Genomic DNA, 16,788 nt, shown 5'->3' with positions numbered 1-16,788 from the left:
ATTTCTTATTTCTTTTTCTTTTTTTTTTCCTTTTTATCATAAGCTGTTCTTTCACAGACACTGTCCCCACCCCTCTCTCTCTACCAGCACCCCCATCCTTCGTGCACGCAACAACGCATACTTGAGCATTTGTTTCGTACTCTCTCTCTCTCTCTCTCTCTCTCTCTCTCTCTCTCTCTCTCTCTCTCTCTCTCTCTCTCTCTTTCTCTCTCTCTCTCTCTCTCTCTCTCTCTTTCTCTCTCACGCTCTCGCTTTCTTTCTCTCATTCTACAAACACACCCTCCCCTTCCCTTTCTCCACACCCAACGGCTCTGCTTTAGATACAGAATTATATACTGCTACGCATCATATATGTTCAGATGAACGCGTGTTAACGCGCATGCGCATCCTCATACTTCTTCCTCGTCCTTCAATATAATATATATATATACGCTCTATCGTTACCATCAATCGCGCTCACTACTACTCTCACATGCATTCGTGTTTTTCTCGTATATCATCATTCTTTTCACGCCCTCTCTCTCTCTCTTCTTCTCTACATACACACACACTCACACACATTGCACAACGCGCGCGCTCATTCGGCATATAACTCTTTCGCTCTCTCTCTCTCTCTCTCTCTCTCTCTCTCCTCCCTCTCTGTCCTTTTTCCCGCACCGCTCTAAATTTTTATTTCATTCTCTCTCCTTATCTCCTCATTCTATAATCTCCCGCTCTATCTTCATTCCATCTTTATCATTCGCTCTCTCTCTCTCTCTCTCTCTCTCTCTCTCTCTCTCTCTTACTCTCTTAATATTTTCATTCAACAGCAGCAACATAACATCACGCAATATGTTTCTCTCTCTCTCTCTCTCTCTCTCTCTCTCTCTCTCTCTCTCTCTTTCTCTCTCTCTCTTTCTCTCTCATTCTCTCATCATTAGCAATGTCTTTCTTCAGTCCTAGCTTTGTTTGCCTGTGCTTCTAAAATCGAGACTCTTGCAGCGCCGTGTTTTTAAGCTACGCGCGCGCATTCTCCTTTCGCGCTGACGCGACGCGGCACGAAAAATTGAATTAAAGATTCAATGGAAGTGTGTGTGTGTTTGTGTGTTATCTACAAAATATCTTAATTACTCGCTAATTACAGCACAAAACATGCAAATATAAAAATTTGCATTATACTATCGTTAATATTTATATATATAATAATCGTCACCCGATATATTATCGTTTTTTCCACATCGCACCATTTTAGGTTCATCGTCGACATACGTTTCTTTTCTTTTTTTTTTCTTTCTGTTGGATTTTAATAATATATTATTATGCAGCTGACCGTTGCCTCTTCTTTGAGTTTTTCTTCCTTCCTTTCTTCCCTTTTGTTCCTCTCATTTTACTATGAAATATCTTACACTAGTCGATATTAATTATCCAATTCACGAAGGGGAAGGTATACGCCGATGGCTGCGAGCACGACGTCGAGTATACCCTACGCGCTAACACCGATAATTAACATTCTTACTTTTTGTTTATACCTCAAATATAAAACTACAATTGCGCTGCCATGGCATTCTCCGACGTTTCGTTTTTCTCTCGTCTACTCTCGTGTCGCACTAGTTCCATCCTTTTTTCATTATTATTCTCCTTTTGTTTCCTCTTTCTCTCTTTTTCTTTCTTTCTCTCTCTCTCTCTCTCTCTCTCTCTCTCTCTCTCATACTTTCTTTCTTTCTCTCTCTCTCTCTCTCTCTCTCTCTCTCTCTCTCTCTCGCTCTCTTTCTTTCTCACACATACGCACATGACTTACTCTCTCGCCCTCTTTCTCTCTTTCTCTCTCTCTTTCATTCGCGCGTTTTTCGCTCTCTCTTATGCGCTTGTACATTCGCACACTTTTTGACCTCTTGGCCATCTTCCAACCGCTCTCTGGGCCCACGAGAAAGTCTCCACATATCACTAGGACTCGCACACCACGGCACGACGGATGGCCGATATAAATTTCTGTTCGGTTATTGTTCAATCGACTTACCCGTTCAGCCTGGTGCCATCACCACCGAGCACTATCACCACCAATACCACCATTTTATCACCATTATCATTCATTATCATTATCATCGTCACTCGGTCAAAACACTCCTTTTTTTCTTTTCTCCTTTCACAATCTAGATAATACGTACGGGCACAGAGACGGAGATGATAAAGACGGACGAAGAAGAACGTAGTCGTCGGCAGGTGATCATCAGAGTTACGTACCCCTGGAACACTGGAATAGCACACGCGCAACGATCGCGGCAACTTGCTGATCCAGAATCTGGCTCATAACGAGTGCGAGCAAACGTGATTCGTGTTGTAGGAGAAGAGTCCTGTTGTCTGGATGCCTGGCGAGATTGAGTAGCGTACCGGCAGCGCGTCGTAACATATCTAAGCTGGTGCCCATGGACTCGGGGTTATCGCGTAGAGCCGCAAGACCATGCTGATTCGCGACACCTATAGCGCTCGTTTCGGCATACTCGATGAACGAAACCAAGAGCGTAATGCAGGGTGTTTGTAGGGCAATAGTACGTGCCACTCCGCTGTCGGCTGCTGATAAGAAGTGTAAGAGATTTACACCAAATTCACGGAGAACTTGTTCCTCGCTTCGACAAAGAAGCCTGGTTAGAACAGAGCAGAGCCTCTGAAGTCTCGAATAAGGCGGCGTCGCAACAACCAGATCAACGTTGCATTCGGTTACGCAAAGCTTGCAAAGTGCCTCTAGAGCAAGTCTCTGTGGCGAGAGAGCCGAATTTGGACCAACCGTTGGGAAGGGATCCTGGCCATGTGCTGCAGGACATACGGCCCAGTGTAAAAGACCATCGAGAACTGGACGAGATATCTCCTCAGGATGTTGGCTCAGATCCATATGGCCAGCTATATTCGCTGCCATCACTAATATGTTTTCTCTTATATGATGCAAAAAGTCCCACCACCATTCGCTTTCACCTTGCAAACTGCTACAGGAATCCGCAAAATCCGCATCTTCCTCTCTGTCATAATTCCGTGTCTTTTGCGCCCTCGCTGGGTGCTCATGATAAAGCAACAAAAGTTTGCCAAGTAGGCTGAGAAATGTGACGTTCTTTGCAAATTCAGCCTCGTTTCCTGGTATGAACGTGAGGTTCCTCAGGATAGTGGAGAGACAGACGCAACGACGCGCCAAATTATCCTGCGTCTCCGTAACGAGATAAAGACTCGCTTCATCACGTGAATAACTTTCATCCTCATAATCGCTTATTCGTCTCCTCTTCAAGGTACCGGCAGGATCTCTTATCTGTAATCTTGGTCCCTCGTTATCGTCTCTCGGCGATTCTTGCTCTTCGCTCTCGGACTTAATATCGACCTTCTCCAAATCGACGTTGCTAATAACTGCCGCGGAATCATTTAATCCATTCTGTGTAGGTACCGATTGTTGTCCTTCCTCATCGCTTTTTTGTGACGGTATATCTACAAAGTGTTCTCCCATGTTGTTATTCGCCTTTGTCTCACCATCTGTATCCTTTTTATAACCGTCATGTTTTTTCTCAAATAACTCTCGTGTAAGATCGTTCATTTCGACCGGCTCTCTCTTAATCCTAGATAAAACGTCGCTCAATGTTTTCGTTTTCTTCTTCTTATCTAATTGTTTACGTTCACCATTATTATCCTTTGGTTTTTCACTCGATTCACCGCCGGATTCTGTGAACTTGTGAGAGTACTCAGTAATCTCTGTTGAGCCTGCTTCCATTTTAAACTCATCCTTCGAGTCGATATTGTGTTCAACCTCCTTCTGCAAGAGCGGCGGCTTCTCGTCCCTGAGGAGGCGCGCGAACGGTACCGAACATATCTCTGATTGAAAACACGTCACTATATACTTTGTAGCGCTCGTGTCAACCTGCCACGGCTCCGTATCTACTTCGCACTCTTGATGATCCCAGCTTCTTCGAGAGTCCAAGACAAATATGTCGTCATCCCTAGGCACGATCTTCACAGGACGTCCACGCCTCGACAAAAACGTGTAATTCGATGAAGAGAGCAACTTAGTCCGATCTTCTGGATCTATGGGACGTGTTACAGCTCCTAAATCAACTTCAGGTCCATTGGCTGGTTGACTCCAGTAATGATCGTCATCGTTGGCAGAAGATTCGAACATATCCGACAAGGATCGTGAAAAATGTTCCAATAAGACATCCAATAATCCGGGTAAATGCGTCAATCCAAAATAACTTACCTGAATAATAGCGATAAGATTCCACTCAGTCTTATATTCTAATTAATATATATATATACATAGTCAATTTAATAAATATATATAATCAATCTACTTACACAAGAATCATCAAATAATAAAATGTTCAATACGTCAAGAGCCCAACAGCTTTCAGCAAGTAATCCTGAACGCAAGGCCATCATTATGCGCCAAGCTTCCACGGGAGCAACGTCAGCACGAGTTAATTTTCGTCGTTTATATAACAATGGCGTAACAGCTTCTACGCTATCAGGAGGAAACGTCATTTCTCTCTTTGAAGTAGGCTGTTGGCTCATTATGGGACTCATTCCTAATTGATTCTATAGTAAACAGAATCATAATTGTAATGTATGTTTCAAATAACGGATATGATAAAATAAGAAATTTATATATCAAAGGTAAAAAAGCATACCTGATGTGTTCCTGGTGGTGGGTATAAAGGTGATGGTTGATTAGAGTAACGATGATCCCACGGTGGAGGTGTATGACCTCCTATAGTATTCAAACTTGGTTGAGAAGAAGTCCTGTTTGGTTGTTGACTGCCCCATTGTTGACCAGAAGTTATAGCTCCAACGGCGGAAGCAGCTGAAGATGCAGAGGCAACAGGAGGCGGTGGTTGTTGTGGTTGTTGCTGTGGTTGTTGCTGTTGTGGAGCTTGAGGCTGATTTTGTTGATTTGGATACTGAACTCTATTATTTCCACTACTGCTATTATACTGACTGGTTGTACTTGGCCATCCTGCAACTATAGGCGCATTACATATGCTTTTAACATTAACAATCCTTAAAAGAAAACATTTTTAACTGAACTAAATTTACCTGGATATGCTGGTCGCTGTTGATTATATTGAGGATATTGTTGGTCTTTGGCAAAATCAGGATGACGCCTAGGTTGGCTAGGACCTGGAGGTGGTGGTGGCATGTTTTTATTTGAAGATGCACCAGGAGTATAAATCTGACTTCCTCCGGGACCTCCATAACCAGCCTTAAATTTCAAACGTATTTATGTCTCGTGAATTTCAATAATTATGATATAATTAACAATTTATTATTAAATATCGTTACCTGTTCTTGTCGATAATAATCTTGAGGACAAGAATACGATGAGGCAGATGGAGGCTGCGAAGGTGAAGAAGGTTGACTCGTAGCCGTTTGTTGAGATACACTAGATGGATGAGCTTGTGGCGCGGAAGGATAACTATTGCTCCGAGCATTAGGTGGCGTTCCCGTTGGGTAATTTCCTGGTTGCTGACTACTGCTATATCTATTATACATATCTTGTCCACTGGCCGTATTTGGTGGCATATTTCCACTAGGATAGCCTCTGTTTGACAAAGAACTTTATATCGACTTATATATTTCTAAAAATAAATTGTAAGATAATAGAAAATTAATATGTAATTTTACCTGTCAACATCTGGTACATAAGGAGGATAATGTGAACGAGGTGAATAAGGTTGACTGAATTCTGCTTGCTGAGATAATGCATTTCCTTGCGGTCGTATATATTGATCCTGAGGATAATTTTGATAGGAACCTGTTGTCTGGTAACTGCTTTGTTGTATTCCTTAAATTTTTTAATTTAGGATATAAGTCAACATTAAATTATGGGACATATTTTTACAAGAATTATGCAAATTATTATATAATTCTTGCATACCTTGATGTGGAGAAGGAGCGCTACTTTGGCTAGGTGGTCTTGGCGGAGGAGGTGTATATTCTGATGTCGGTCCTCCTGGTGTACCACCAGCATAACTACTTTGATAGCTACCATAACCATCCATTGAAGCATTACTAGAGCCAGCAGCAGGGAAGGAATCTTGCGAATTGGAAGAACCTATAATTTTATATTATTATTAGGAATTATTTTATATATTATAGGATTATATGCTATATGAATGTTATTATTTACCAGGTGATGGTACAGAAGCTGTTCCTTTATTTGCTTTTTTCTTAGAACCAGCTTCAACTTGATTTATAATAGGTTGTGGGTCTACACCACCACGATCGAAGTGACATTCGAATGCCAATAAATGTTTAGTATAATGTTTCCGTAATGTATATGCTGCGCTACTACTTGCGCCAATACCCAGTGATCCAGCGATATCTTTCCATGTTTTATTCTTCGTTACCTAAAATAGATTATTTTCATTTTTCATTTTGTCTTTACAATTGTTGCTAAAAGTTGACATTAACAACAAATCAATATCGAGAAAAAAAAACACTTAGAATAAACAATGCAGCAACAAATTAGAATATCATTTCAAAATTACTTTCTGGATTTCGACAAATTGAATATCTAGTGAGTATGTAATTTTACATAGGCACCCGTGTGCACACTTTAACATGAAAAAATCATGAATATACATAAAATTTCACTCTATCGAATTACCATCATTTTATATTCAGATTAAAAATTTATCTTCACTGACTATTAGAATAATTCCATATAGCACCAAGGTTCATAGATCAGGCTGTTTCCATATAGTATGACTTCTAGAATATATGTGTTAAATATTTTTTTTATCTCCTACTTTTTGTTCCTTCTTATTACGTTAATATTTAGAATACAAGAAGAAAGACACTAATAGCAAAAAAGTGTAACTTCATGCATGATGCAGCACAGATATATAAATGAAGCACTTTATCTATTATATAGTATACCGAACTATCAAAATTATCGCCGACGTAATAAAAATAACCATCGACGGAATATAATACAATAAATTATATATATATATATATATATATATATATATATATATATATATATATATATATATATACATATATATATATACATATATATATACACATACATATATATATATATATACATACATAAATATATAGAACTAATGAAACGTTCACAAGGCACTTCAAATATACTTAGAGCATAAAAGGAAAATGAAACACAATAAGACAATAAAACTACATAAGACACCAAGGGCTAGATGGAACTACACTGCACCTTGCATACCTCCATGAAGCCCCCCCTATCCTTCACGTAGAGGTATAGCCGGAATAGGTCGAGGGGGTTCTTGGAGATTGTTGGACAGCTAGTGATTGGAGTTCTTCGTTCTTCCATGAAAGAAACTAATTTGTCTAACCATGTTCTTCGTTCCATTGAATCGTCCATCTCATAAAGCTTTGCTAAGCTGTCTGGTTTCTGGAAAGTTTTATATTCTAATAAATATCATATAGTTTCCTAAATTATACTAATTATGATTCTACTGTTATAGTTGTTAATGATGATGTAAATATATACACACGTACACTTGATTAATGTAATGTACAGGAAATAGAAATTTGTAGACTTGTTTATTACATTATTTTATGGCAACTATATGAAGCCTTATTACTAAATTATATTATATTTTCTTAATTATATAGTACTGGTGATAATATCTAGATAGTAGAAATACAAATATTGATTAAGATTATATTTTACTTCGTGCAATTTAATAAAATAAAATGTTAAAAAATGAGGAATAATGCAAACATGAAATAATATCAATGCAATAAATAATTCATCTCCTAGTCTTTCTTTGAAATTCAAAGTTATTGTTGTATAGATTGAATATTTACTATATAATGACGGATATATATTTTAACACAATGGTATATAACGATCACCTAAAAATTTTCTTGCAATGCAATCTAAGAATTTTACGATATTACTATTTCTGCATAGCTAACCTATATAAAATAGTTTTAAGTTGAAAAATGATTATAATAATATTAAAACTATAGTGTATTTTATTTTTTTAAGTTAATTATTAATAACTAATATTCGTTATTATAAAATTAATGATTTTTCATTTTTTACATCATTAATTTAAGGAAGTAATTTTGTATGCCTCTCTACCGTGCAACAGAAAAAGACAGAATTACATATAAAGCAAAAGTGAAGCAAATCATAAAAAAATAAAGCTTTAAACATAGATTTGGTATAATATAAACTAAATGTAAGAAATACTTAGATTTAAAAAATAATAACCTTAGATCTGTATGGGTCTTGAGGCACATGACTGTTAAACACCTGTAAAATATCAAAATATTGAAAGTTTCAAGAATCTAATATTAAATTATAAACCCTCATAATATAAATATATAAAATAATTCTTTTGAAACACTTATCATGCAAATTTAAATATCTATTTTGAATGCAAAACTATTTTATATTAAATAATATATATCAGAAAATACAATACATACAGGACTAGCAGGAGTACGTGGCCAGCCTGGACTATTCATATCAGGATATTCCTCATGAATCGAATTAATGCTAGCAGCACCAGGAGATGGGACTGTACTTTGTGGTGTTGCAGGATGACTGTGATATCCACCTAACATTTCTTTACGGACCTTTGGTGTGAAAGCTGCATCTTCTCCTGAGGCTGCAGAATATAATTAAATATAATTTTTAAATATAAAGATTAAACAAAAAATTAATAATGAATAGTACAAATTATATATGCTTATATCTAACTTCACTTTTGTCGATATATTTATAATTTTCATTATGTAGGAGAGAAATTACTAACCAGCTGATGCATTTGACAATGTTGATTGCTGTGAACCCTCATCTAAGGATGTACCATCTGGACCTGTTGTTATAACTGATGTAACAGTACCACTTGAAGTTGAAGTAACGTTAATAGACGATGTACCTACATCATGTAAAATATATTTCAGCAATTTCTCTTATTCATCTTATAGGTAAAATAATTTCTTGATTATTATTTTAATGAATCACGCACATATGGAACACTTTTCATTGATAAAACTTTTACTTAAAAACTTTAGTAGAAAAATAATATACCAGAAGCAGTAGTGGTTATTCCACTATCATTGGAAGTCTCCGGTGTAAGATCAGTAGAATTGTGACTCGTCGGAGTAGGCGTCGATGTAGGATGTGAATTAGGAGTAGTGCTTGGTGGTGGCATTGGACTTCCTTCATGATTAAGTGGTGGTGTTGCAGCAGGGGTATGAATATGTGGTACTGCTGAGCTTGGAGGTGGTGGCTGATTGCTCACATGATTGGGTGAAGGTGGTGGAGGACCCATAGAACTTGCTGGAGGTCCCATATTACCTATTACAGCTACACTTGGGGTACCAGGAGGTACCATGCCACCAGTTGCTCCGCTAACTGCATAAACTTGAGGAGGTCCTGGACTAGGAGGCATTCCAGGTGGCACATTATTAAATCCCATTTTATGCTGCAAAATAATTGATATGTTAAATATATTATAAAAACTATTCAAGAGAATATTATTATACTTACCGCATAAGGAGGGTATTGCACCAAATTGTTTGGTCTATTAGGAGGTTGATATTGGTTATTTGGTGGTGGTTGTGAATTAGCTGGAGAAGGATAACTCTGTGGAAACTGCATATGTGGACGAGGAGGTGGATAGGTACTCTGAGCATGATAACCTCCAGGCTGACCTGCAGCCGTTCCACCAGCTGAATATCCCATTCCACCACCCATTGGGTTAATTCCACCAAGACTTGCTGTACCTGGTCCTGGTTGTACTACACCAGGACCAGTACTATTCATTTTATAACTATGCATGTGCGTAGAAGGACCCAATGGTTGTTGATACGCTCCTAAGAATTTTTTGTATAGATTAATTATAGATTATAGATTATAGATTATTATGTTATTGTAAATTATAGATTAAAATATTATGATCTTATAACGAACTACATGCAATATAAATACTTTGATAAAATAATTAAGAAGGCAATAATACTTGAATATGACAAGGTAAATATTATACCCTGAGTCGTCATTGGAGAATGACTCATACGCGCTGGTCCATTACCGTCTGATTGGCTGCTCGACGGACGTGGAGGCATCTGAACGTTTTGTTGACCTATGAAGGACAAGAAAATATTTATACATATTTCACACATAAAATCATAGAAAACATACACACAAAACTGCATGCAAAATACATAGAATTTAGCTTCTTTTGAATTGAAAAGAAAGAAAAATATAAGACTTTCATAAATATGAAGATAAAAACAGAAAATTAACGGACCAACAGCAGGGGACATCGAGCGTGAACCTGTGGATCCTGTAGGCGAAGGGGTAGGCCTCATCCCCTGAGAATTTGGTGTTCCAGGACAGGCAGGTCCATTCGAACTGTCGTTACTATTTTGTCCTGACAATTCCTGTAAATGAAATATAAAATTCAATTATCATAACTAACATATAATTTAAATACAAATAAAAAGAGTTTCCCTGTATTTTCGTAATACGACTAAAATAGTCGATATAACTAATGTTTTGAAACATATTCGTACGTGAACTTCGGTTACGTGTATACAACACGCAATCACCATCAGTGTCCCTCAGTTTTTTTTTCATGGCAACGACGTACTTTATTCTCGGCATGAGCGTATTTTACGCGTTTTTCAGTTTTCATTGCACGATCACACTTTTCGTAACAATCTACGTGTACTCTCCTACCAAAAAGATTCACACAAAAACGCGATAAATATCTTCTGGAGATGCAGTAGGAACGTTACGTACCAGGAGCCACCGTCCAATAACCGTTCGACGTGACACCGTTCGATCGGCTTTCGAGCGATCAATTACACGGTAGCTCTTTTCTTGTGGCTGGCAACGGTGAGCGTTGCTGCTTCTCACGCGATTAATATAAAAAAATTCCTGTTGCCGGAAGGAGAAAACATTTCCATTAAAAATTAATCGAAGAAAAACAATAAACGTGCCCGCGAAGATATCGATAGACGAAGATAATCCACGGGTCTTTATGCAAGACGTCCCTGTAATCCCGTGATTTTCGTCTTGATCCGTATGTCACATCCTGACCACGAAAAATGTCCAGACACTCGGTTAGCACTATTCATTGTAATGCTCGCTCGTATTAAGGCACAACAACGATATCGTCGACAGCACATGATCGGTAGTAATGTTGTCCGTATGACTCCACGTTTCTGTTGCTCTTGCCTGTACGTGTACTTTCTGTAATATACTTTGCACGAATCGTCGCGACGATACATTGCAACCGGGTGAGAGAGTGACTATACAAACGACGAACAACGACGAAGGAGCGAGCAAGCGAGTGAATACGAGCGAACACGAGCGAGTGAGCGAGCGAACGCGCACGACACGCATGACGAGTAGGCGAGGGCAGAAGAGAGGGGCGGTGGTACTAGTAGAGAAAGTGGGGGCAGGAGTGGCGGGCGAGCAGGGAAAACGGAGAGGCACGGAGAGGAAGAAAGACGGGTAAAGAGAAAGAGAGAAAAGTCATATCATCGCACCTACCAGGTCGCGAATAGTTGTTGCTCTGGAAGAATACCGACGAAATACTTGAGTATACGTATTAAGAAACATTTGGACGAGAAGCAGAGAAGACAAATGAACGTAATTTGATTGTCTCTCGGCATGACGCGAGATCGAAACAGAGGCGTTACCCTGTAATATTCAAGGATGATGTTCGATGTACGGAAAAGATGCCGTGCCCTTGGCTTTTTCACATGCTCTATGAAACGACGTATAATTAAAATGTCGTTGGAAAAAAGTTTTCTTTCTTTTTTCTTGTTTTCTTTTCTTGTTTTTCTTTTTTTTTTCCTTTTTTTTTTTTTCTTTTTTTTTTTTTGAACGAAGAGTCACGAGGTTAAAACTCGCACCACCGTAAAAATAACGTTCGTAAAGCGAAGCATGCTCTTGTCACTCTTTCTCTCTTGCTGCGGGTGCACCGTGTGCTGCATCGCTCGAGAAACGCATGTTGTGTCAATAAATTCCCCCCGAAGTTCGTCTATCACGGGACAAGGAAAACTATAATGGACGGTCCGTTTCTCGTAAGCAATCGACAGAGTTTCTACATACGATGAGCTGTGCCGTAACGGCTAAATACGTACGATACATACACGCGTATGTGGCCGGCCGTAAAGGAAAACGTGATTCTTTTATCGAGTGTTCCGTAACTTCGGTTTACAGATTTCGCGTCTAACAGCTCGTTGGAGGGCGTTCTTTCGTGGCGCGGCAAGCGTTCGCTCGCACTCGGTTGTTTCCGTCGCCGTTCGGCTACTCTCCAACTCGAACTCACTGCCGCTTACTGTTTCCCGCTTGCCGCTGTCGCTCTCTAAAAACGCTGTGCGAGGGACTCTTGGTTACTATATCCGTGCTGTTTCTCCCATTCTCTGTCGCATTAACGAACCCAATGAAAAAAAAAAAAAAAACGAGAAAAAAAAAAAAAAAAAAAAAAAAAAGAAAAGAAAAAAACTATTTTATTTAATAAACGTTTTCTTTTTCTTTTTTCACTTTTTACGTTTTCGAATCAAAAACGTTCTCTTTCTATTAATTTACAAGTATATAATTGTTATATACTTTTGGTTATTTTAGCAAGTCACGTATCTTCACATATTTCGTATTTCGTTGAATCACATGAACACTGACATTATCTATCATTCCTAACTCGCAATCCTCGTCACCGAGCATATCGATCGTTAGGACGATCTGTGTCGTTCTAACGTATGCAGCACCTACACCGTACGTTATAACCGTACGTATAATAAAGGGTGATACGTAAAAAACCAAATTAAGTTTCTATTCCCACAAACACGAATTGGGGCTATGTTAATTTCATCAATATTTAACGTCATAAATAAAGTCACAAAAAAATTATTTCCCAATTTCCAGAGTTATATTTATATTATAATTTGTTTTGTGTGACTAATATCACATAATTTTGTTCCTATGCACTGCACTATCAAACAATGTTGAACAAAACATCTCTATTGATTGCTTAATTTAATTAAACGATAGAACAACGTATTTTATAAGCTAGATTGAAAATTGTACGTGAAATTTATAATAGTTTTTCCAATTTTGAAACAAAGAAACAATACGTAATTTAGAAAATTATTCGATAAATAATCGATAAATCGATCGATCAATCGATCAATCGATATCGTTTAAACATCGAAATTTATACTTTAAATGTAAACATAAAAACTAAAAAATATAAATGAAAAATATAAATTTCATATATTTTAGCTTATTAATTTTTTTGTTTAAGATAAGTTAGTTTGTTAAGTTTTATCAAATATCATTCTTATCTAATACATATCAAAATGTAAAGACATGTTCAAAGAACTGTTTATTTTTCATAGAATGTGCATAGAGTTCAAAGAAATTTTATGAAATAACAATAAAAAAATATTTAAAAATAATATGAAAAAAATTGAAAAAAGTTTAATACTAATACTAATTGCTAATATTTTCGTGTACTGGCAAAAGTCACAGTAATGTCACATACAAGATTATATTCGAAAAAAAAATTAAAAAATATAAGTAATTTAACAAATGATTATGTTGAAGACAAACTTACCCCAGAATCTATTCCTTGAGTATTCGGTGTTGTTGATCGTTGTTGTAGATTGTGGAAACTCTAAAAGCAAGAATAACAAATATTAATTTTATCATTAATTGTTTATTTAAAATTTTTATATTTTGTAATTAAAAAATGTTTTAAAATATTTTCTTCTAAAACTATACATACTACAAAAACTATAATATGATTAATAAAAATACGCATTTCTTTTTTACATCTTATTCTGAAATTGCAATAAAAATTAAAAAACCAAATATATAACTCAAAGATATATTAGCTAATTAAAATAATGCAAACTACAAGGAAACATAAAATAAGAGAAAACAAATTTTTTTTTAATTCAAATATTGCAAATATTTTGATTTTATCATCTTTCTTTTATTTTTTATTCTTCCCTATAATATATGATTTTCTTATTTTATATTATTATGTAATATTTATTACTCAATTAAATAACAGAAATAGGAAAAAGTAATAGCATATTTACCAGATAGAATTATTTATCTTACATTAAAGATTTCTTTATAGAAAACTATTAAATTATCTTCAATAAAAGATAAAAATTTAAGGAATAAAAAAGTATTTACATCATTAAAGATGTAACTTGAATATAAATAGTACTTTTGTATAGAAATGTTCATTATAATTATAAATTTTTATTTTATAACTCAATAAATAATAAAATTATTAAATTTGTATGAGTAACTAAAACAGAAAGATCATTTTATATATTTCAAATAATATATGACCTAGTTGTCAAAGTTGTCAAAAATAAAAAACAAATATGTAATATATATATTTAATACTCACTTGAGATTGAGTTGGTTGAGGTTGTGGTGAAGCAGATGGTGGTGGTGCTGGAGACTGAGAGAGAGCTCTTTGAGGTGACTGACTTGAAGGATTTACTTGATTAGATGGAGGTGGAGGTGGAGGATTTGGAGGACCACCTTGATTCCATCCTCTTTGTTCCGTATATAGACTGGAAGGATGGCTTGTTTGTGTTGTATATGAATTTAACTAAAAATATAAAAATATTATTAGTTAATAATTTTATATGTTTGCATTATTACTTGTATCTTTTAAAGCTAATTACCTGATGATGGCTGTAAGGTGTATGGGGTCTAGCAGGAGAGGAATAACGTTGGGCATATTGTTGGTATGGCATAGGAGTTGGAGAACTAGGTCCTCCTGGTCCTCCATGTAGTCTCGGTGAACCCTATTTATTAATGTTGAATTTGATGTAATATACCATTTACAAAATATCAATCAATTATATAATCAAGTAATATATATGTTTGAATATTTTTGTATAATTTAACTTTGTTTTATAAATGTAATGAAATTTTAACATTAATTCTATTGGAAGAATATATATGATATTTATGAGACAACTATATTTCTTTATTCTTTTATAAGATTCTATTATTATGCTTCCATGTTTGTCGTACCTATATCAACAATGATTATTCAATAAATCCAAACAATATAATATTTTATGTTCATATATCAGAACTATATATAAGATATAACAACTATATATAAATAAATACACTACATACTACGACACTATATTTCAACACTGTGGTTATATTATTTACCGTTTGTGGAGGACGTTGGCTAGGTTGAGGATATACAGGTGGCACAACCGGTGGTCGTTGCATAGGCCACGGTTGTTGATAAGATTCAGGTCCCATCCCAGGATAGTTCCCATGGAATCGATGAACAGGTGTCGAAGCCTGAAGTAACTGATTCAAAGTAGGCGTTGGACCTGTGGCTTGTGATATACTTTGACCCGATAGAAACCTTGGTTGCCCAGGAAAGCTGGCAGGAGTACCTCCTACATAAGCTAATCTTGATTCGACCTTAGAAGCAGCATAATGTTCTTCCATGTCTGGTCGATGAATTCCTGGAAATTCTCCATGTTTCGTCACATATTCTGGTATCTGTTTGCCTTGATAATCGGTCAATGGTTTGGCGGAAAATTCATTAGATTTATTGGTATACTCTTCAGAGTAGTCACGTATAACGTTCGGCGCAAACGGATGTCCAGGATGACCCGCGTGTCCAGATGCGTCAAGGGCCTCCTGTTTACCGATAGTCTCCTGGGGAGCTTGGCCGGCCTCTCGTGGAGATTTTATTTCACCGGCAGTGTGTCCACCAATGTCCTCGCGGTATTGACTCATCTCGAAAGCCGTGTCCCCACCGCGATTCACATATTTAAGCAGCTGGGCCGCGCCCCGGGACACTTTATCACCCGGCTCTGGATCCAGCTGCTGCTTTGTACTACCACTTGCACTATTTCCACCAACTTGCGGACGTTTCTGTGCGCATTTCACGGACTCGTTCAGCTTCACATCGTTTTGTTGGCTCTCGGCTTGCGTCGCAGCCATGTTCTCTCTCCTCACGGAGCCATCGTCGTCTCATAAACTGGCCAATCGCGGGACCTCGTGTGTCTCGCGTACTATGTACTTGTAATCGAAATCCTGATTAGTTGAGCGTCTTGTATCACGGCTAACTCTTTCCACCGCATTCTCGGTCAAACGAGCGAGGACCAAGCAACGCACTAATGGAAAAATTACTTCTTCGCGTTTTCAACGTAGAAGGAACCAAAAAAAAACTCATACACGAACGTCAAAAGCAGCGTCGTACGTATTACGCCATCTTGCGACCACGGTATATATCATAGCCTGAACCCAATGCTCAATCACAGGACCGAACATCGCCCAGAGTTAACCTTTACTTTAAGTAAAAACTTCTGTTATGATTGGTCGAAGATGATTGCTTTCAGATAAGTTTTAGATAATGTTGTTCTGATTCATTAGAGATGTGTAGTTTCATCCTACTGAGATAAATTGATCACAATTAAAATAAAGAACAAATCAATATTATATGATAACAGTAAAATTAAAAATAAATATATTTTCTTTTTCCATAAAAATTGTATAAAATATCATATCTAAGAATCGAAATATTCTGAACGCACCAATCAGCGTGTTTATAAAACTTTTATGCTGATTGGAGAAAATCATGATCTTATGTAAAAATTATTTATCCAAACGATATATTATAATTAATATTCCAATGAATTCTGTTACCTTTTTGCAAATTTATTTAAATAAAGTATTTTATAATGCTGAATAAAATTTTTGATTCATTTAAAATAAAAATTTTATAGACATTACATGGAATTATA

The 16,788-nt window shown here is 36.6% G+C and overlaps 1 protein-coding gene across 7 annotated transcripts; it reads right to left on the bottom strand.

Moving 5' to 3' along the window:
* Window positions 1–651: 651 nt before the first annotated feature.
* On the bottom strand, window positions 652–16,269 carry LOC124951608 (trithorax group protein osa). Of its 7 annotated transcripts, none has more exons than XM_047500262.1 (20): window positions 15,194–16,269; window positions 14,689–14,811; window positions 14,406–14,612; window positions 13,593–13,652; window positions 10,275–10,407; window positions 9,984–10,106; window positions 9,512–9,837; window positions 9,050–9,446; window positions 8,772–8,897; window positions 8,443–8,624; window positions 8,225–8,266; window positions 7,196–7,393; window positions 6,137–6,356; window positions 5,885–6,061; window positions 5,632–5,791; window positions 5,290–5,563; window positions 5,044–5,209; window positions 4,638–4,969; window positions 4,306–4,545; window positions 652–4,207 (listed from the first exon to the last, which is right to left on the bottom strand). In XM_047500262.1, the coding sequence occupies exons 1-20, from the start codon at window positions 15,983–15,985 to the stop codon at window positions 2,213–2,215; spliced, it is 6,273 nt and encodes a 2,090-aa protein (XP_047356218.1). In that variant the 5' UTR covers window positions 15,986–16,269; the 3' UTR covers window positions 652–2,212. The 7 variants fall into 7 exon arrangements, with proteins under 7 accessions (XP_047356218.1, XP_047356219.1, XP_047356220.1 ...); XM_047500263.1 differs by having other exon boundaries at window positions 7,205–7,393; XM_047500264.1 differs by having other exon boundaries at window positions 4,638–4,963; window positions 5,290–5,548; window positions 10,011–10,106.
* Window positions 16,270–16,788: the final 519 nt, after the last annotated feature.

Source organism: Vespa velutina, chromosome 9 (assembly GCF_912470025.1).
Source record: "Vespa velutina chromosome 9, iVesVel2.1, whole genome shotgun sequence".
NCBI classification, from domain to species: domain Eukaryota; kingdom Metazoa; phylum Arthropoda; class Insecta; order Hymenoptera; family Vespidae; genus Vespa; species Vespa velutina.
The sequence above is the reverse complement of the archived record's forward strand: the minus strand, read 5'-3'. Positions and strand labels throughout refer to the sequence as shown.